We start from the raw sequence: 23,035 nt of genomic DNA on the forward strand, positions 1-23,035 counted from the left end.
TGTGTTACATCTATTAATATTTACCATGGCAGATGGTAAACCTGAGAAAGTTTAAAAATATTTATTAATTCATTAAAAATTATAATTCATTGTTACAAATACATAATATTTAAAATTAAAAATTCAGTATTTTCCAAAACAAGAAAAATTTAGTCATAAGACTGGTATTGTTTTACATTTTTGTAATCTTTTTAAATATATGGTTTAATGGAAGACAAATGAATTTTTTTTTTTTTTTTTTTTTGAGACAGAGTCCTACTCTGTCACCTAGGCTGGAGTGCAGTGGCACAATCTTGGCTCACTGCAACCTCCACCTCCCGGGTTCCAGAGATTCTCGGGCCTCAGTCTCCAGAGTAGCTAGGATTACAGGGGCACACCACCACGCCTGGCTAATTTTTGTATTTTTAGTAGAGATGGGGTTTCACCATGTTGGCCAGTCTAGTCTCATACTCCTGACCTCAAGTGATCCACCCACCTCGGCCTCCCAAAGTGCTGAGATTACAGGCATGAGCCACCGCGCCTGGCCCTACAAATGAATTTTTTTATCTGCTTCTGTATGTACTCTGCTGCAATATTATACGGGCAGTATTATATAGCCTCTGGAAAACGACAACGTTCACTCTTGGATGAATGCGAGTAAAAAAGACAAAATTATTTTTACATTGTTAACTACCCCAACTATTTTAAGGTAAACTTCTCTTTACAGAAATATAGAAGAATAAACCAGTTAAATGACACCACAAGGAAAATTCAGAATGTGGAACATTCCTCAAAATAATCTAATTTTCTCAATAAATCTCGGACATGCAGAAAAAGAAAGTAAAAGCAATAGTTCTAGATTACGAACTACTACAACAATAAAATACATTTTGTGGACCTTGATGGAGCCTATTTTGAACACTGTCAATGGACATTTTTGAAACAATGGAGAGAATATCTTAACAGGTTCAGGGTGTTGGATGATGCAGAAATGATTGTTAATTTTTTTCAGGCATAATATGGTTATGTAAGAAAATGTATTTTAGAGTAGCATAATGAAGTATGTAGTGATAAAGTAAAGTGAATCATAACAACTACCTTTCAGGTTTCAATTAGACAGCTGTAGAAAATATCTCTGTCAGCAGACATGAACTACCATGGGTAATTTAAAGTACAATAAGGTATTTATTTATGCCTTAAATATTGTAGGTACTAATACATAAGATTTAATAAATCAACTCAAGTCATTCAGAGAAAAGTCAGTGAACAAATTAATTTGACAAAGCATCTTGAATTAAAAACATTACTTTTAACTCTGACCTATGTGGTGGGAGACAATGGGAGTTTAGCTGAATTAATAGGGGGTTAAAAAGTAGGTAATGAGGGTGTGTTTTTAAACATAAAAATAAAGATTTAAATGAATGCAAGGTGGGTACAGGATAAACTAGTGGTTCTTTGATCTTTATCTTTCCCTGTATCATGAGCAATAGCCTTACACATACCTCGACACCATCTCCCCACAACCCCAACAGTTCACTCAGTATGCCTTCCACTATTGTCCTCTTTTACATGGTTTGATGTCATCCACCTTGGGATTGTTAGATATGACCCAAGTTCAACAATCAGTTAGGGGAAGACTTACACTGGTCACGCGACGGTAGATCTGCGCAGCATTTTGGCACTCCGAGTAAGGATATTCAGATGTAGCCATCTCAAGCATGCACATCCCAAAAGCATAAACGTCAACGGATTCATCATATTTCTCCTCATACATCTCAGGGGCCATGAACTCTGGGGTACCTTAAATTAAAAGAACGATTCAGACTCAATGCGAGCAGAAGCTTCAGACGTTACTCACCAGGGTGAGAAGCAGAGGGGTTGACCTGTGAGAGAGAAGAAATTGGAATGGGGAGAAAAAAGGAAAGGGGGAGAAAAGAGGAAGGAAATCTTCTCAGTCAGTCTGTTCCATCAAATGTCTCATAAAAGATCTTCCACTGCAAGGCCTTTATATGAAACTGGAATATGGTCAAGGATCTATTTATTGGTTTACTGTGTAAAATGAATTTCTTTATACAATATGTCAAAATAAAGCCTTGGCTAAGATATAAACTAATATAATTCATATTGAAAACAAATAGAAGGAAAAGGAAAGACACTCTGCAAGGAACAAAGCAGATATAATGGTACATCTGTAAGATAAGATGATGGGTTTAAAAAGAGCAAGATACGGCCGGGCGCGGTGGCTCACGCTTGTAATCCCAGCACTTTGGGAGGCCGAGGCGGGCGGATCACGAGGTCAGGAGATCGAGACCACAGTGAAACCCCGTCTCTACTAAAAATACAAAAAATTAGCCGGGCGTGGTGGCGGGCGCCTGTAGTCCCAGCTACTCGGAGAGGCTGAGGCAGGAGAATGGCGTGAACCCGGGAGGCGGAGCTTGCAGTGAGCCGAGATTGCGCCACTGCACTCCAGCCTGGGCGACAGAGCGAGACTCCGTCTCAAAAAAAAAAAAAAAAAAAAAAAGCAAGATACTTGTGTGCCCACTAATGTATGGTAGCTGTAGGGTTAATATTTACAGCTACACTCTTGGGATTAACACTCAATCTGATTAGTTTCACTTTTTAAGAAGGCCTTGCAGTGAAAAACCCGATATTCAATACATTTTTTAAAAAATGAAATAAAACGTAATTGTCTCCAAAGGCCACTTACCAGAGCCCTTTTCTTCACATACTTACCATCCCACCTGCAGTACACAAATAAGCCTACTACAGACACAAGAAATATAGTGAGGGACATCCTACAGGCAAAAAGACAAACACATACACAAATATAGAACCCAAATACAGACTGATTTATGAGCACAGTGTGTGATCCCACAAGACTAGGTTTTGTAATGCTTCCAGAAAATTAGATGTGCATACCTCAAATTATAAGGCATTTCCAAGAAACAGACATGCACACTATGATTTAATCAACAAAGAAAATAAAAACTCTATTGGGCCAGAGATTTCAGGATGCCAAAGACAGTCAAAGAAATGTTTCCTGTGAAGAAGGCAAAAAAAGAAATTCAGCTTTAAATGACACTTTTCCCATTCTTCTTGTGAATGTATTATAAGAAAATGTGAAAGCATTCCTAACCCTAGTTATCATAATATTCCAAGGCGAACACTATTTTTGAAAGATGTACAAATAACTGGTGTTCTGTGCTTTTCCTAGTAATACTTAGTATCCAAGTTCACTCAAAAATTAATGGGTTTCTTTTGTTATTGTCACCTTTTGGAGGGAGTAAAAAGAGTGTTTATGAAGACTTCAAGTTTTTAAATTGTGATACCCTCTTCATAGAGTGAAGGCTTATCAAAATAGGCATTAAATTATTTTTCCAGCTTTGAGTTTCTAACATATAAAGTCTGAAAGGGACAGCCTTGTTCTTTAGATAAGTGATTCTCAACAGGGGGCAATTTTGTCTTCTACGGGCCGTATATAGCAATGTCTGGAAACACTTTTGGTTATAACAACTAGAAGTCAGGTACACAGGGAGCGTGCTACTGTTATCTAGTGGGTAGAGGCTGGGAATGCTGCTCAAGAGTCTTACAACGTACAAGACAGCCCCTTATAACAAAGAATTGTCCAACCCCAAATCTCAGTAGTACTGAGGTTGAGAAACACTCTTTTAGATAGATCATAACTTCTGAAGAGTAAGACTAAGAAAAAAGTTGATAAAACCAACTTTTCAGAATGAATTGTCATATTTATTTTCACAAAATGTTAGGAGGCTATTCTTTTTTTTTTTTTTTTTTTTTTTTTTAATTTTGGAGACAGAGTGTTGCTCTGTTGCCCAGGCTAGAGTGCAGTGGTGCAATCTTAGCTCACTGCAACCTCCACCTCCCGGGTTCAAGCGATTCTCTTGCCTCAGCCTCCTGAGTAGCTGGGACTACAGGCACCCACCACCACACCCAGCTAATTTTTTTTTTTTTTTTGTATTCTTAGTAGAGACGGGGTTTCTCCACGTTAGCCAGACTGGTCTCAAACTCTTGACCTCAAGTGACCCTCCCACCTCAGCCTCCTAAAGTGCTGGGATTACAGGCATGAGCCATTGCGCTTGGCCAATATTCTTGAATATACATATATATCCAACAGACATTTTATATGTTTAAAAATTTAATTTTTATCTTTTATTAGAAAGTAAAACTAAATATAAATTCCATTTCTTTCATGAAGTGACATACTATATGTATTACATAAATAGTGCATAATGTTAAGTATCAACAGAGTGTAATGAAAAGATGGCTGGCTGGGCGGGGTGGCTCACGCCTGTAATCCCAACACTTTAGGAGGTCAAGGCAGGTGGATCACTTGAGGCCAGGAGTTCGAGACCAGCCTGGCCAACATGGTGAAACCCCATTTCTACTAAAAATACAAAAATTAGCCAGACGTGGTGATGCATGCCTGTAATCCCAGCTACTCAGGAGGCTGAGGCACAAGAATCGCTTGAACCCGGTGGGTGGAGGTTGCAGTGAGCTGAGATCGCACCACTGCACTCTAGCCTGGGTGACAGAGAGAGACTCCATCTCAACGACAACAACAACAACAACAACAACAACAACAAAGGCTGTTACATTAGGTTTTATCAACAAAGTTCACTTTGTTTCTTGTAATGTAATGTTATCAATAGTCTCTAAGATGACTCCAAGAAGCACAAATATAGAGAATCCTACATCTCATAAGTAGAACAGATCACCTCCTGAGTTCAAGCTATGAATTTCTTAAAAGGTTTATATCACTTAAGACTCTGACAGGGCCAGGATTCTAAAGAAAAGGAATATCAGAAAGCCAGTCAGCCTCCAAGGTACACCTGAAACATACCTATCACACTCTTGGCAAAAGAAGCCCGCTTCAGGGTTGCCAGACCAAGGTCTCCAATCTTGACTGAGCCAGTAGGGCCGGTGATAAAGATGTTGTCACATTTAAGATCGCGGTGAATGATAGGTGGAGTTCGAGTATGAAGAAACTGAAGTCCTTTAAGGATCTGACGGCACCAGCTTCTTAGAACTTTGATCTTCATCACTTTAAACCTTTTCAGATACCTAGAAAAAGCAAAGTATACCAAACAAGTTATCAATGATAGGAGTTTGTTGCTTTGAAGAATTCCATTAAATTCTAACATGACTGGAGATGGGAATATCAAATTTAGCATACTAAGATTCAGTAACATTAAAGGTTAGTAATACTTTTAGTAAGCAAGGCTATGGTAGTTTAAAATAAAAATTCTATTAAGAGACACAGAAAAATAAGTCTTCCAAATGCTTTTTCATCTAAACAATGACAGTATTAGGTAACTAGTTTTTTCTTAAAGAAATGGGAGATCAAGTTGGCTATATCAGCTAAATATTTCAGGCCAAAAATATTTAATTAGTGATTGGTAAGAGAATTATGGTAACAAAGCACCAAATATGAATTCCTTAAAATTAGGTTACCATTTAAATGATTAAGAGGTACAGTTCTGCTTCTGTTAAATAGTGGAGTAGTTCTATCAGACACAGATGTATTTATAAACTCTAGTCAAAAATATACAAAACAACTATTACTTGAAGGCTCTGGAGAGCAATCAAAATCAGTCATAGTTGGAAGGGACAAAGGGAAAGCACTGCTTGAGTTTCCTTCTTTATAATACATTTTTACCTAAGAAAAGGCCCTGTTCTGATTCTGCAGGTCTGCTAAACCCCAGACAGAAATGGCGACTAGAGTTTCAAATGACCACAGCATCAAGAACAGTGCTGTCTAACAGACCTTTCTGCAAGGATGGTCTGTCCAATAAAGTTGCCACTAGCCAAATGTGACTACTCAAATGTAGATTAACTAAAATAAAAAATTTCATTTCTCAGTTGCACTAGCCACATTTCATGTGCTCAACAGCCACATGAGGCAAATGGCTACCATTCTGGATGGTGTATGTTATACGACATTTCCATAATGGCAGAAAGTTCTACTGGACAGCACAGATCTAGAAAGGAAAGGAGGAAATCTCAGAAAGCAGGCACCAAAGGAGAGCCCTAAATTCTGTATATTCACTCTGCCCAAATCTCTAGTTGATCTCTGAAATACATGTATGTAGGAAAGATTCCAAGCAGCCCAAGTATGCTAAAAGAACTGAACAGAGACCTCTGGTGCTACCCACTGTAGAAAAGATACATCTGGGGATTGAGTTCCAATGCCTATTTTATCTGGAAATATTCAGGAAAAAAAGAGCACTAAAAATGTTAAATAGAAAAGACTACATTTTCCTTTCAGTATCTTTAAAATACACACACAATTAGTTAAAGGAAAATCTATAATACCGTGATATATATGATATGCTTACATATTCTATTATATAGTTATTGTTTTTCAGTTCCTGAATATGTTTAATTTTTGTAATTTCTATGTCTTTACTGATATTCTCTATTTGTTGAGCTAAAATTTTCTATACTCTTAACATTTGGCTGTCACTGTTTCCTGCATTTAGTATTCCAATTTTGTTGAATAGGTACTATAATTACTCCCATTTAATAATGACTTATCTATGTACCTGTATAAGATATGAAATTACTTCTGTAATCTTGTACTTGTATAAAATATGCAAATTACAGCATACAGAACAAGTGGTAGAGGGGTTATATGAAAACTTTATTTGTGCAAAGGTCTTATATTTTACATGAAATTGTACAGTATTAGTCCTAAATAAATTGTCAAAAGTAACAACGTAAATGTAATCTTCAGGGCAACTACTTAAAATGAAAAACATGCAGAGATCCAGATCTAACTAAAAATCAAATAGTAGAACTAAAATAAAATTTTACTTCATTTGGGTGGGCTAACTGAAGAAAACTAATAGCAAAAGTGCGTTTTATGGTTTAAAAAATATATCAAAACAGTCATGCTGGATGGAAGGTAAGGAAAAGGCTGCCTGGAAAGCGGCATAAGGGCATTTTCTGATATGATGGAAATGTTCTCTATCTTAAGAGTTTTGGTTACACAAATGAATGCCTTTTCAAAACTCATTCAATCGTACAATAATAATTTATTCTATCTTGATGCTGTTTGGAGGTAAAAGAAAAATAAAGTACACAAATACTGGAACTCTAATGAAATGCATACTGAAGGGTTTACGGGTGAAGCATATTGAATTATTTTATTTTAGAATTTTATTATGGAATGAATAAGATGGATGGAGGATGAATAAATGGACATTAATAATATGGTAAGGCAAGTGATGCAAAAAGTTAGTAACAATAGAATCTTGGTGCTGAGTGTGTGCTCACTGGATGCTTCTTTTGCCTTTTCTATATAATTTTTAGAATTTTATAATAAAATTTTGGAAAGTTTATTTGTCGTTAGTCCTCCTTACAAACATCCTATTTTTAAACAAAAGGGTATCCTACTATGAACTTTATATTACTTCTCTCTCTCTTTTTTTTAACTATTCCCATAGCACCTCCCTAATTACAGAAAACCTGTCTATCCTTTAAGATCTACTTAGATTGTATCTATCATTTTAGTAAAGACCTTCAAGATTATCCCAGCTAGCAGGAAGGAATAATATCTTTGTCTCAATTGCTATTCAAGTGAAAATTACACATATATTATGATTCACATTTCATTTCAGGAACCTATTCTACGGGAATTGTGTACAAACATGATTATTGTCGCAATGTTTATAAGGAAAGTATAAGGACAAGAAGGAATCCAATCTGCTCCATATTACAAACGGAACATTTCTAAACTCAGAGAAGCTAAGTTTGGTGAGAATGAAAAGTGGTTCTAAAAACATGAATATTAATTAAAATCACCATAACCAACCACATCTTGAGAAAGAAAAGTGGCACCATCGGTGCAGACAGGACAAAAAAAAAAAAAAAAGATGTCTCTGCCGGGTGCAGTGGCTGAGGCTGGCTCGCTCCCAGCACTTTGGGAGGCTGAGGTGGATGGATCACCTGAGGTCAGGAGTTCAAGACCAGCCTGACCAATATGGCAAAACACGGTGTCTACTAAAAATATAAAAATTAGCTGGGCATGGTGGCATGCGCCTGTAGCCCCAGCTACTCGGGAGCCTGAGGTTGGAGATCGCTTGAACCCGGGAGGCGGAGGTTGCAGTGAGCCGAGATCACGCCACTGCACTCCACCCTGGGCAACAGAGTGAGACTCCATCTCAAAAAAAAAAAAAAAAAAAAGATGTCTCTGATACATCAAGCACTTCAGGGTCTTCCATTATGACTGATTTTTGCCCAACCACATTGAAGACAAAGCCCAGTTGCTGAAAAGCTCCACTCTCATAAGCAGAGCTCTTAATCAGTTCTTCAGTACTAAGATATTTACTAAAAACAATCAACTCATGGTTAAATGGGGATAATTATAGTACCTATGCCAAAACTTGGCAGACTAAATGCTGAGAACAATGGCTGCTAAATGTTAAGAGTACAAAGAATATTCCATTGAAGTAGAGAATATTGGCCGGGCGCGGTGGCTCACGCTTGTAATCCCAGCACTTTGGGAGGCCGAGGCGGGAGGATCACGAGGTCAGGAGATCGAGACCATGCTGGCTAATACGGTGAAACCCCGTCTCTACTAAAAATACAAAAAATTAGCCGGGCGTGGTGGCAGGCGCCTGTAGTCCCAGCTACTCAGAGAGGCTGAGGCAGGAGAATGGCGTGAACCCGGGAGGCGGAGCTTGCAGTGAGCCGAGATTGTGCCACTGCACTCCAGCCTGGGTGACAGAGCGAGACTCTGTCTCAAAAAAAAAAAAAAAAAAAAAAAGAAGTAGAGAATATCAACAGAGACAGAAACTTTAAAAAGGAACCAAGTAGAAATTTAGGTGCTGAAAAATACTGTGAAGATTCACTAATAGATTTCAACAGCATATGTGAACACACAGAAGAAAAAGGCAATAAACTTGAAAATAGGAAGTGAAACCGTACAGTCTGAGGAGCAGAAATGAGCAGAGTCTAAGAGATCTGTGGGACACCATCAAGTTGACCAAAATATACACAATGGGAGTCCTAGATAAAGAAGACAGAAAAGAGCAGAAAGAATATTTAAGAAAATAATGGCCATAAATTTCCCAAACTTAGTAAAAGACATGAATCTACACATCCAAAAAGTTCAACAAACTCTAAGGATAAATGCAAATAGATCCACAATGAGAAACACTATATTCAAACTGTTAAAAGGCAAAGACAAAGAGAGAATCTCGAAAGTAGCAAGGGAGAAGTGACTTATCACGACCATGGGATCCTCAATAAGATTATGAGCTGATTTTTCAGCAAAAACCATAGAGGGCAGAAAGCAGTGGGATGACATATTTAAAGCGCTAAAAGAAATAAAAGCAAAACCCCAAAAAAACCTTAAGACTGCCAACCAAGAATCACATATCAGCAAAATTATACTACAGAAATGAAAGAGAAATTAAGACATTCCCAGGTAAATAAAAGCTGGAGGAGTTTGACAGTAGTACACCTTCCCTATAAGAAATGCTAAAGAGAATCCTTAGAGGAAATAAAAGAACACTAGACAATAACTTGAAGCCATAAAACCAAATCAAATCTCTGGCAAAGTCCATCACACATCTAAATATTAAAACCAATATTAATGTATTTTTGGTTTATAACTCCTTTTATTTCCTACATGATTTAAAAGACAAATGCATGTAAAATAATGATTATAAAACTATGCTAATGGGTACACAATGTATAAAGATAAAATTTGAGACAATGAAAACATAAAATGGGAAGGAGGAGTGAGGCTGTATAGGATCAGAGATTTGTATGCTATATTAAAGCTAAGTTGGTATCAATTCAGGGTAGACTGTTGGAGGTTTATGATGTTAATTGTGATCCTCAAGGTAACCACTGAAAAAAATATCTAAATATATACACAAAAGGAAATGAGAAAGGAATCAAAGTGGTATACTACAAAAGAAAAATAAATATATTTAAAAAGGTAGTAATGAAGGAGATAAGGAGCAAAAAACAGTACAAGACTGTCTCTAGGAATGTGATATATTACGGCTGGGTGCAGTGGCTCACGCCTGTAATCCCAGCACTTTGGGAGGCTGAGGCGGGTGGACCACAAGGTGAGGAGTTTGAGACCAGCCTGATCAACATGGTGAAACCCCATCTCTACTAAAAATACAAAAATTAGCCGGGCGTGGTGGTGGGTACCTATAATCCCAGCTACTCAGGAGGCTGAGGCAGGAGAATCGCTTGAACCCGGGAGGCAGAGGTTGCAGTGAGCTGAGACTGTGCCACTGCACTCCAGCCTGGGCAACAGAGTGAGGCTCCATCTCAAAAAGAAGAAGAAGAAAAAAAAAAGGTACAAGACATACAGAAAACAAACAGCAAAATGGCAAATCATTCATTTTGACTAATTAAATGTAAATAAACTCTCCTACCAAAAACAGAGATGGGCAGAATGGATTTTTAAAAAAGAAAAAAAGCCAACTATATACTGTCTACAAGAGACTCATTATAGATCTAAGGACAGAAATAGGTTGAAATTCAAAGGATGAAAGAAAAATGATATTCTATGCTAATAGTAAATAAAAGAGGGTGAGGTAGCAAAACTAGTATCAGGCAAAGTAAGTAAAAATACTGATGCAAGAGATAAAGAAGAGCATCATGTATTGATAAAAGGGCCAATCCATAAAAAATAACAATTACATACATCAAACAATAAAGCCACCAAATAATGAAGCAAACATTGACAGAATTAAAGGGAGGAAATTAGTAGACACTACAGTAATAGTTGGAGACTTCAGTATTCCACTTTCAATAACAGATAAAACATCTAGACAAAAGATGAATAAGAAAACAGAAGACTTGAACAATATTATAAGCCATCAAAAGGTAACAGACATATATAGAACACACTGCCCAACAACAAGTCAATATATATTCTCAACTGTACGTGGAACATTCCTTCAAGAAATCTCCAAAGAAAAGTCTAGGACTGGATGGCTTCAGTGATGAGTTCTACCAAATATTTAAAGGAGAATTAACACAAATCCTACTCTTCCAAAAAGCAGAAGTGGAGGAAACACTTTCTAAATCATTGTGAGGCCAGTATTGCCCTGATACTGAAGATACCACAAGAAAACTATAGACTAACACCGTTATTAATGTAGATGTAAAAACTCTCAACAAAATATTGGCAAGCCAAACCCAACTGCATAGTAAAAGGATTATACGCCATTTATCTATGAAATGCAAGGGTGATTCAACATAAGAAAATTAATCAGTATAATATATCACACTAATAGAACAAAGTGGTTTCATGATTATCTAACTTGATGCAGAAGAGCGTTTGACAAAATCTAACACCTTTCCAAAAAAACAAAAAATACTCAAGAAACTAGGATAGGAATAGCGGAGAACTTCCTCAACATGATAAAGAACATTTATGAAAAACTCACAGCTAACATATACTCAATGGTGAAAGACCAAAAGCTTTCTCCTTAAAATCAGTAATATGACAAGGATAATCAATGCTAATCATAATTCAAGTTCTAGCCAAAACAGTAAGAAAAGAAAAAGAAATAAAGGCATTCAAATCTGAAAGAACTATCTATTCACATATGACTTGATCCAATATATAAAAATCCCAAAGAATGGCTAGGTGTGGTGGCACACACCTGTAATCTCAGCACTTTGAGAGCCAGAGGCAAGGGAAATCACTTAAGGACAGGAATTTGTGACCAGCATAAGCAATATATTGAGACCCTATCTTTATGAAAAATTTAAAAATTAGCCAGGCATGGTGGTACACACCTGGAGTCCCAGCTACTCAGGAGGCTGAGGTGGGAGGATCCTTTAAGCCTAGAGTTCAAGTCTATAGTGAGCTATGACTGCACCACTGCACTCCAGCCTTGGTGACAGAGTGAAACCCCATCTTTAAAAAAAAAAAAAAAAAAAAAAACCCCAAAGAATGAACACACACACAGACGAGCTAATACAAGAATTCAGCAAAGATGCAAAAGTACAAGACTGACACACAAAAATCAGTTGTATTTATATATACCAGCAATTAACGATCTGAAAAGGAAATTAAGAAAAGAATTTCATTTGCAATAGCATATAAAGGATCTAGGAATAAATTTAACCAAGGATGTGAAAGACTTGTATAATGAAACTACAAAACATTGCTGAAAGAAATTAAAAAAGACATAAATAAATGGACAGACACCCTGTGTTCATGGATTAGCAGACAATATAGTTAAAGATGGTGATACCAAAGTGATCTACAGATTCAACACAATCTCTGTCAAAATTCCAACAGCCTTTCTTGTAGAAATGGAAATCTAATCCTCAAATTCACATGGAATTTTGAGAAGACCCCAACTGTCAAAAACAATAGTGAAAAAGAAGAACAAAACTGAAGTCACTTCCAATTTTCAAACTTTACAAAAATTACTACAGTAATCAGAGCAGTGTGGTACTGGCATAAGAACAGACATGTAGGCCAATGAAATAGAATTGAGAGTCCAGAAATAAACCTATACATATGATTAAATAATTTTTGAGAAGGGTACCAAGACCATTCAATGGGTAAAAGTCTCTTCAACAAATGATGCTGGGATAACTGGACATCAACATGCAAAAGAATGAAATCAGACCCTACCTCACGGCATATACAAAAGTTAACTTAAAAATGGAACAATAACCTAAATAGAAGAGTTAAATTGATAGAACTCTTAGAAGAAAACTTACGGATACATCTGTAAGCCCTTGGTTATTTATAACAATGGACTCTTACATGACACCAAAAGCCCAACCATCAAAAGACAAAACAGATACATTGGATTTTATCAAAATTTAAAACTTGTCACAGGCTTGAGCATCCCAATCAGAAAATCCAAGATCCAAAATGCTCCAATCAAAAATCTGAAACTTTTTGAGCACCAACATGACACACAACAAAAATGCTCATTTGAACATTTTGGAGTTCAGATTTAGGAGGCTTAACTGGTAAGTATAATTCAAAGTTCCAATATCTGAAAAAATTTAAAGCCCAAAACACTTCTGGACCCACGCATTTTGGATAAGAGATACTATGCTCAATCTGTACATCATAGAAGATTATCAAGGAGCAAAAAAGGCAACCTATGGGAGAAAATATCTGCATATCATGGATCTGGACAAGGGTCTAGTTTCTAAAATACATAAAGAACTCTTATAAATCAACAAAAAAACAAGCAATCCAATAAAAAATGAGCAAAGAACTTGAATAAACATTTCTCCAAAGAATAGCCAATAAGCATATGAAAAGATGTTCCACATTATTAATCATTAGGGAAATGCAAATCTAACCCATAATGAGGTACGACGTCACTCCCAGTAGGATGCCTCCTCAAAAAGTTAAACAAAGATTTCCACATGACTCAGCAATTCCATTCCTAGTATACAGCCAAAAGAAATGAAAACAGGTACTCAAAAAAATACTTGTGCACAAATATTTATAGCAGCAGTACTCACAATAGCCAAAAGGTGGATACAGCCCAAATGTTCATCAATGGATGAATAAACAAACTGTGATATTTCCATGCAATGGAATGTTATTCAGTCATAAAAGCGGATGAAGTACTGATGCGTGCAATCACGATGATCCTTGAAAACACTATGCTAAGTGAAAGATGCCAAACACAAGGATCCATAACATACTTTAAGTCTATTTATAGGACATATCCTGATTAGATAAATCCATAGAGATGGTAAAAGGTTGGTAGTTGTCAGGAGCTGAGGGTTGGGAGAAATGGGAAATTGTTCCACGGGCATAGAGTTTGTGAGATGAAAAGCATTCTAGAAACTGCACAGAAATGTGTATGTATTAACACTACTGAACTGTACACTTAAAAATGGTTAAGATGGTAAATTTTATGTTTTTTACAATAAAAAAATCCCATCCACGAATGGATGGTCCCACAGATCAGGCAGTCCAACCACTTGTTTTACATACACATGGGGAACTGAGGCCCAAATAAGGTTAACTATTTGCCCAAAATCACAGTTGGTCAGAGGCAGTGCTGAGAGCAGTCACAACTTCTACTCCAAGTCTAGCGCTCTTTCTACTTAATAAACCCTCCTGTTGGCACAAGCCTCTGAAGCTCAGAAACTGAAAATTTCTTTTTAAATGTAAAAAGAAAAAGAACTTAGATAATGTGCAATTAAAGAAAAAATACGCTGCCTGGCTGGAGGAAGGGAAATGCGGAGTAACTGCTTAATGGGCACAGAGTGTTCTTTTGAGGTAATGAAAATGTTTAGTAACTTGATAGATGTGGTACTTACAAAACATTGTGAATGTACTAAGTGCCACTGAATTGTACTTTCTAAAATGGTTAATTGTATGATATTTGAATTTCATGTCTATTTTAAAAAAGAAGTCTAAATTTATTTCAACTTTTAATCCAAATTTTTTTTCTTTTTCTTTTTTTGAGACGGAGTCTCACTCTGTCACCCAGGCTAGACTACAGTGGCACAATCTCGGCTCACTGCAACCTCCACTTCTGGGGTCAAGCGATTCTCTTGCCTCAGCCTCCCGGGTAGCTGGGATTACAGGCGCCCGCCATCATGCCCAGCTAATTTTTTGTATTTTTAGTAGAGATGGGGTTTCACCATGTTGGACAGGCTGGTTTTGAACTGACCTCAGGTGATCCTGACCTCAGGTGATCCACCCGCCTCGGCCTCTCAAAGTGCTGGGATTACAGGTGTGAACTACCACGCCTGGCCTTAATCCAAATTTTCTAACTTATACATTCACATCTTATTTTTCAGCTATGGGTGTTTTATTTGCTTCAATGTAAATATACATAGAGAACAAAAGTAGAAACTCAAAAGGTCCAAAAAGCATGCATTTTGGAATTAATTCCCATTCCTTCCCAATTTGCCTCTCCAAATGCTGCCAATGGTCCTAGTTATCCATTCTTCCAGAAATGAATATGAATGTTTTCAATCTACTTGCTTAGGAATCTGTATAGATCCTCAATCAGAATTCTTAAAATTTTAATGTTCTTATTTCTAGAAGTTCTTCAGAAGCTTTTAAATTATGCCTGTCTTTCTTTGGTGTCTTATTCCTTCAATTCCTTCTTTTCTCTTTATACACTTCATATACACTTAACATATATCTTTACTGACATCATTATGTAAATAATTGTTTGTAATCACTTTCAGACTTGTCCATAGTATCTTTAATTGTTGCAGTGCTATTTTCTGGTTGTGTCTATTCCCCTTCATTGGTGTGATTTGTAATTTAATTGTGAGGTCATCTTCTTTGGAAACTGTTTTGCCTCTGGACACTGTGACCAAGGAACTGTGAAAATGTCCCCAGGTGTTTTCTTTCCGTTCCTGATCAATTATGATGTATGTTCTTTGGTTTGGGATTCCTGTATCAAGTAGATGGTATAAATTTATGTTATAGCGCCATCTACATATGAGATGGAAGAATACCAAACAGGCTGGGCACCGTGGCTCATGCTTATAGTCCCAGCAGTTTGGGAGGTCAAATCTGGATGAGGCCAAATCGGGATGAGCTCAGGAGTTTGAGAGCAGCCTGGGCAACAAAATAGACACTGTCTCTACTAAAAAAAAAATTGTTTTTTAATTAGACAGGTATGGTGGTGAGCAACTATAGTTCCAGGTAGTGGGGAGGCTGAGGTGGAAGGATTCCCTGAGCCCAGGAGTTTGAGGCTGCAGTGAGCTATGATTGTGCCGTTGTACTCTGTCCTGGGCAACAGAGTGAGACCCTGTCTCCAAGAAAAGAAAAAGAAAAGATTAGCTTACAGAATAATTAAGAACACTGGTAGCATTTGATGGGAATTTCTATTTTTTCACAGGTCTCCCCTCTGATCCACAGTCCTCTGCACACAGGTAAAACTCTTTGCAGCTTTCACTGGCTAGGGCACTGAGGTCTCTCTTTTCATAGATAGTTCAGTTTTTTGGCACAGGCTAAGTTCTAGCTCCCCTCTCTACCTAGTTCTAAGGCTTTCTGTCCTTGCATGGACATTAAAACTAGCATCAACTCCTCAACCAATATATGGTCTGAAATCCCAGAGTATAAGTTCCTGTTTTGGCTTTGAATTATCTCTGCTTACTATCTGGAGGTTAACCTTTCTTTCCTTAAAGCTTAGATATGTATTGGAAAAAACTTTTATTACATTCCACATTGCAGTTTGTTGGTGTGGGACAGCCATTCCACAGGGGCTTACCCCACTATGTTACCCAAAGCTCAATATACCATTGTATTTTAGAGTAATCTTAGGCATGCCAGACAAACTGTTGACAACCAAGTAAGTATCCAAACCAGTGGAAAGAATCTCAAGATGTACACATAATTATTACCACATAATTCTCCTTAATTCATTCAAATACTTATCATTCAGTATTAGATACTTCCACTAGAATGTGGTATCTAGCACTTGTTCATAGTGCTAGGTATATAGTGCTAGTTAGCACATTCTAGTGGAAGAAAAGAGAGTATCAAGAAGCCTGTCTAACTAGGATAAAGGTATTGCCATAAACAAGAGTGGAAGTTGGATAAAGAAATCAGAATTTGCAGGACAGAAATGATCTGCTGATGTTTCAACATGTTAACCATAAGCATTTCAGAACACATGCAAGTGACTATATCCAGGTGCTGTAACACTATATTCCAATGATCTGGAATTAATCAGCTCAGCAGTATTAACTTGAACAATTAATAAAGAATATATGCTACAGTGACAATTTTAAAATATCCAATTGCATCAAATAAAAAATTTATACAAGGTAACTTACAACAGATTCTTCTCTGAGTAAAAATAGATCCTCTAAGACACCAGGGGTCCCCAATCACTGGACCACAGATTGATACCAGTCCATGGCCTTTTAGGAACCTGGCCACACAGCAGGAGGTGAGTGGCAGGCGAGCAAGCAAAGCTTCATCTGTATTTACAGCCGCTCCCTCATTGCTCGCATTACCACTTGAGCTCCGGCTCCTGTCAGCAGCATTAGATTTCTTCTCATAGGACCATGAACCCTACTGTGAACTGTGCATGCAAGGGATCTAGGTTGAGAGTTCTTTGTGAGAATCTAATGCCTGATGATCTGCCTTGTCTCCTATCACCCCGAGATGGGACAGTTTAGTTGCAGGAAAACAAGCTCAGGGCTCCCACTGATTCTACATTATGGTGAGTTGTATAACTATTTCATTATATATTTTAATGTAATAATAATAGAAATAAAGTGCACAATAAATGTAATGTGCTTGAATCATTCCAAACTTCCCCAGCCCCACCCCCTGCACCAGTTCATGGAAAAACTGTCTTCCATGAAACCAATCCCTGATGCCAAAAAGGTTGGGGACTGCTGCTCTAAGAAACCTGGGATTACAAAAGCATACTCCAACTCTTACCAAAAGCTCTTTACAATAAGTAATGGGAAATTTCTGCATTAAACCTATTTCCGTGAAAGGAATGACAGAACTAGCTATTTGGGGATTAACTTCTGATGTTATGGGAAATGGAACTACAAGTATTTTTTAAGTGATAACTGTCACAATATAATCTGCATCTGATATAAAAGTTGCAGGGATATAGCAAAGCACAATACAAATGAAAAAAATAGGTAGTTTCTCAATAAACCTTAATCTCATTTTAACCACTAGAGGGCTACCTTGACATTTGATTTCTGATCCCTTAGCCACTCAATTTTTTTTGAGACAGAGTCTCACTCTGTCACCTAGGCTGGAATGCAGTGGGGTGATCTCGGCTCACTGAAACCTCCACCTCCTGGGTTCAAGCGATTCTCCTGCCTCAGCCTCCTGAGTAGCTGCGATTACAGGTGCATGCCACCATGCCTGGCTAATTTTTGTATTTTTAGTAGAGACGGGGTTTCACCATGTTGGCCAGGCTGGTCTCGAACTCCTGACCTCAGGTGATCCGCCTGCCCCAGCCTCCCCAAGTGCTGGGATTACAGGCGTGAGCCACCATGCTCGGCCATAACTTCTCATTTCAATACTTACCAATAAATAATTATCAAATCACTTTATATACCAGAGGACTTTGTGGGCAAGGAAATATGCTAATACAGTAACAGTTGGAAGGATTGTTCCCTTCTTAGTAGGCTGGACAACAAAAGTAAAACTGGTAGACCTGAAATTTAAAAAATCAAATTCTCTCATACTTCTTGGTCAGCTTTTGTAATATTGATGAACTTACGTTTTAAGTGTTCCAGACGTCATAAGTTCAGTCACCAAAACAATGCACTTCTTTCCTTTTACTGTGGATTCCCAGGAATCATAAAATCGAACAATATTGGGATGCTGAAGACCTTTTAACATTTCAGCTTCTTCTTTAAATCTCTGCCTCTCAGACTTTGTTAATTTTCGATCCTAAAATCAAAAACCAAAACAGAATGTGGTTTAAAATGATAAAACACCAAATCAGACAGTTAATCTTAGATACTTAAACATTACTAAATCATGATCGATGGTGTTTAAAAAATGCAAATGCTGAAGTTATAAATGATAGATTTGGATTATATAAATTCATGCTTGAGATCACTGTAGTATCTTTACTGTTAATGTGTAACTCAGATATAGTCTCATTTTTGTAAGGTGCAGTTAACTTTCCACATCCAACATAAGTTATCAATTGCTAGACATGCAATTTAATGTCACGAAATGAACACAGGCTTTGGAGGCAGAAAGACCTAAATATAAATTCCAGTTCTATCTTTGCCTTGATTAAAATCAATCTATCTTTAACCAAAACATTGTTTTTATTTTTGTTTGTTTGTTTAAAAGACAGGAGCTCACTCTGTGACCAAGGCTGGAATGCAGTGGTGCTATCATAGCTCACTGCAGCCTCAAATCCTGGGCTCAAGGGATCCTTCCACCTCAGCCTCCAGAGTAGCTAGGACTACAGGCATGTGCCACCTTGCCCAGCTAATTTTTTAATTTTTTGTAGAGATGAGGTCTTGCTATGATGCACTGGCTGGTCTTGAACTTCTGGTGATCCTCCTACTTTGGCATCCCAAAGCCTGGGATTACAGGTGTGAGCCACTGCATGAAGCCTAATTTTTTTTTTTTTCTTTTAAGCAGTAACTTAAATACTCAAGTATTTGTCTTCAAAGCAGGAAAATTCTCAGTTATTATCTCTCTAAACACTGTCTCCTCTCATTCTCTTTTTCTCCCCTTCCAACTCTTTTCTTTTTAAACAATTTTTAAATGTGTGTGAGTATGTGTATAACTTTATTTTATCCATAATATCCTTAAATTTCTCTCTCATTTTCCATTTCCTTCTGTATGCTACTTTCTGGGCAATGTTTTCTGATCTACCTTCTTGTTCATTCATTTTTCTCTTATTACATCAATTATTAATTGAACTTTAAGGTTCTCACTCTGTCACCAAAAGTACCCAATGAGGAATGTAATAAAAGGAAATCAAGTTACTACTCCTGTTTCTACTATGCCCAATAGCATCAAAACCAATGGATACTATGTACATGCCTCTTACATAACACTTAATCACAGGCAACATTATATTGACTCTTATCCCCCATAGAATAAGCCCTCAGAGGCTTTGTTACAAAAAGGCAGTGACAAAATACCTTTTTGTGTTCTATCTTTAGCACCTGACAACCTAGCATAGTGACTTCTTTAACAGCCATTTGTTGAATGAATTCCATAAATGTCTTTTCCCCTCAATACCCCTTTAAAAGTGTGTGTGTGTGTCCTTAATAAGCAGTTAGCATTTCCCCAAGGATAAAAAATTCCTGTGACTTAAAAGAAAAATGAGAATTGAAATTGGGCCTCTGAGTCTCAGTTAAGTCCAATACAACCCATACAGAATGATCACAAAGGTCATAGCTTTTGATTTTTAAAAATGGTTTGTAAAAGCTTATTGTAAAAAAGCTGCCAACTACTTATTTATAGCAAAGCATAGAGGGAAAAAAACAGGTGGGACTTCTTTGCCATCAAAAATCGGTATTTAATTTTCCTTGAGAATACACTGAATGGCAATCTAAAAATTCCATACAAATATTTAGATTATTTTATCTCTAATTTGCCCAGAAGACATCTATATTATAAATACAGGCTACTTTATATATCTAAGTGTTTTTATCCTTTCTGAAAAGTATTATTTATTTTAAGGGATCTGAGAACCCCTGCTTAATGTTTGAAGTTAGAAATACAGTTGCATGACAACAGATTATCATCAACAAAGCAGGAAATACAGGAAACCTAAACAAATAATTTGGGGCTTCTTTCAATAATTTGTCTACTTGTTCCATCTATAACTAAATCTTGTTTTTTTTTTTTTAAATCTAGGAACATTTCATAAAATATCTTAGAGAAGTACATTATTTTAGCACCCAAAAGACTTTAAGACAATAATAAAGTAGATCAAAACTAACGTAAGACACAGATCAGAAGGAACATCTGGGGTTTTAAAAATAATTTTTGCCAAGTATTTGCTATTTACTAGTTGGCTGCTTTACTTCATTTAATTCTCAGAAAAATGTTGTGAGATGAACTGACTCACAAAATTTTATTATCTCCCTCAAATTCACATGAAAAACAGAACTAAGAGACAAATGAAGATTTGGTTCAAAGCTCATGTTTCATTGACAACAAACCCTAAATATTTTGCAAAACTTCTAAAATAATTTTCCTCTCAGAAGATCCATGTTTGTTATTATATAATAATTATTGAAAAGAAATAGGAACTTTATACTAAATTACAGCTGAAGGTAAAATAAGATGAACCATATATTGTTTAAATATTACCAACTGTCAATCAAATTATCATGAATACAATGATAAAATTTTAAAAGACCATATCAAAAGGTAGCATTAAAACGTCAAGTGAGACTTAGAATGGATTAGCCACTGTTGTTTTTTAGAACCTTCTCTTCACCATTATGGAGCTGGATATTCCTGGGGCCTTAATATACTATACTATCCCAATTGCAGCATTCATTACCTTCCATATAAACTAAGGCTGATACAGCTAACCCATTCTATTCATTTCGTTCATTTCTTTCCATCTACATTAAGTTGTTTTGACAGGATAAATGAGCAAAACCAAGGATCAGTGTCACATGACCTCTTCATAACATGCACAGTTCCAAGCTACTGGGGGTGGGGTGGGGGTCAGGCAACAACTAAAACAATTGTTCATCTCAGTACTACCCAAATTACAGTGCTCAGTAGATTATCCATTGATGTAATTTCTTCTGGAGTGAGAAGCACAATGCTAATGTTTAGTACAATGACCTCATAACCATTTGCACATCTTCCGTCCCTTGCTTTTAAGAAGCTATTTCATTTTAAACATCCTCTGACAGACATCTCTTTACCCTCATATTTTAGTATTTTTAAAGTAGCAATTCCATCCTTTGCTGTTGTTCACTTTATTTGCCCAGAAGCAAACCTTCCAAACCAATTGTGCTAATGAAGCAGTGAGACTGGTTTTCATTCATTAAACTTGAAATTTTTACTTTACAGCTAACAACCGCATCCCCAAAATTATCTGGTTCTCAAGTCTTATTAACATTTAAATTTCTCTAGTATTATATATATGCAATATTCAAAATTTTACTACTAAATTAAGACCACATATGATAAGTCTACATATCAAAATATGGGTGGAGAAAAGTGTCTGGAATTCTTGATTAAAATATTTTAGGTCAATATTGGAATACTCCCTCCTTATCATTTTCTGCACCACACTGACTTAGCAAAGACATGGGCATCTATTTCATCTTTTTTTTTGAGACGGAGTCTTGCTCTGTTGCACAGGCTGGAGTGCAGTGACGCAATCTCCGCTCACTGCAACCTCCGCCTCCCGGGTTCAGGCAATTCTGCCTCAGCCTCCTGAATAGCTAGGATTACGGGCGTGTGCCACCACACCTGGCTAATTTTTGTATTATTAGTAGAGACAGGGTTTCGCCATGTTGGTCAGGCTGGTCTGGGACTCCTGATCTTGTGATCTGCCCACCTCAGCCACCCAAAGTGCTAGGATTACAGATGTGAGCCACTGTGCCCGGCCTCTATTTCATCTTTTAAAGTGATACTAATTGTTGTTGGGTATTATGATAAAGAAATAAAAACTTGTCTTCAGGCAGAGGGTACAGCAGTTTGTAACATTGCTTTCCAGGGCAGCATGGGTTCAGTTACAGTTTACAGAGAAAAAAATTTTTTAAAGAATTATTCTGTATGTTAAAAGAAATTAAGCATATAAATAATTATTTAAGTCTGGCAACTCTCTCTCATAGGCCTATATGGTATAACAGCAATTCAAAGATGACAGAAGTATTAACTGTAGGTAACTAACTCTTCTTAAAAACTTCAGAATTAGAGACTGAAGGCCTGGGAAAGGTTGGAAAAACTACTACTAGAAACAAAATAATAATTCTCATGCAAAAATTCTTAACTGTTAAAGATAGCAAAAAGACTAACATGGCTTTCAAGGTGTTTTGAAGTATAATATAAAAATTACACCTGCATTTTATGTGGCCAAATCTACAGATTAAATTCCTACTGCAGATTTCTTTATGACCTTCCAGTCTGGTACTCTTAGAGATGAAACTCGGGGTCTATCCCATAAAGAAGAGAGTCTATGTGAGCCCAACTTTCCTCAGTAGGTGAAAAGATATGATAATTATGGGGGGGAGGGGCAGGTAAACATGGCATCACATCCCCTGCTTCTCCATGGAGACTTTTACCTATCATTCTGAAATGGTACCAGTTTCAGAAACACCAAAAAAAGAGGAAAAAAAAATCTGGTAACCGCGTTGTTATAACTCCTCTATCAGCCCCTTCTTCCCAATATGGCTCACCTTTATACACTTTATTTACAAAAAGTTTCTGTTTCAAAGAAGCAAGAAGAAAAGTCTACTTATAAGAGAGATAGGAGGCCAGGTGCGGTGGCTCACGCCTGTAATCCCAGCACTTTGGGAGGCCGAGGTGGGCAGATTACCTGAGGTCAGGAGTTCGAGACCAGACTGGCCAAGATGGTGAAACCCCATTTCTACTAAAAATACAAAAATTAGC

The 23,035-nt window shown here is 37.0% G+C and overlaps 1 protein-coding gene across 39 annotated transcripts in view; it reads right to left on the bottom strand.

Moving 5' to 3' along the window:
* WNK1 (WNK lysine deficient protein kinase 1) overlaps nucleotides 1–23,035 on the bottom strand; it is a 158,394-nt gene that overhangs the window by 79,961 nt on the left and 55,398 nt on the right. For all 39 annotated transcript variants that reach the window (XM_063639848.1, XM_063639847.1, XM_063639839.1 and 36 more), the window contains exons 2-4: nucleotides 18,195–18,367; nucleotides 4,841–5,061; nucleotides 1,622–1,779 (exon numbers count right to left, since the gene is read on the bottom strand). In XM_063639848.1, the coding sequence (XP_063495918.1) occupies nucleotides 1,622–1,779; nucleotides 4,841–5,061; nucleotides 18,195–18,367 (552 nt within the window). The remainder of the gene's footprint in view (nucleotides 1–1,621; nucleotides 1,780–4,840; nucleotides 5,062–18,194; nucleotides 18,368–23,035) is intronic.

Source organism: Symphalangus syndactylus, chromosome 5 (genome assembly GCF_028878055.3).
Source record: "Symphalangus syndactylus isolate Jambi chromosome 5, NHGRI_mSymSyn1-v2.1_pri, whole genome shotgun sequence".
In the NCBI taxonomy this organism is placed as follows: domain Eukaryota; kingdom Metazoa; phylum Chordata; class Mammalia; order Primates; family Hylobatidae; genus Symphalangus; species Symphalangus syndactylus.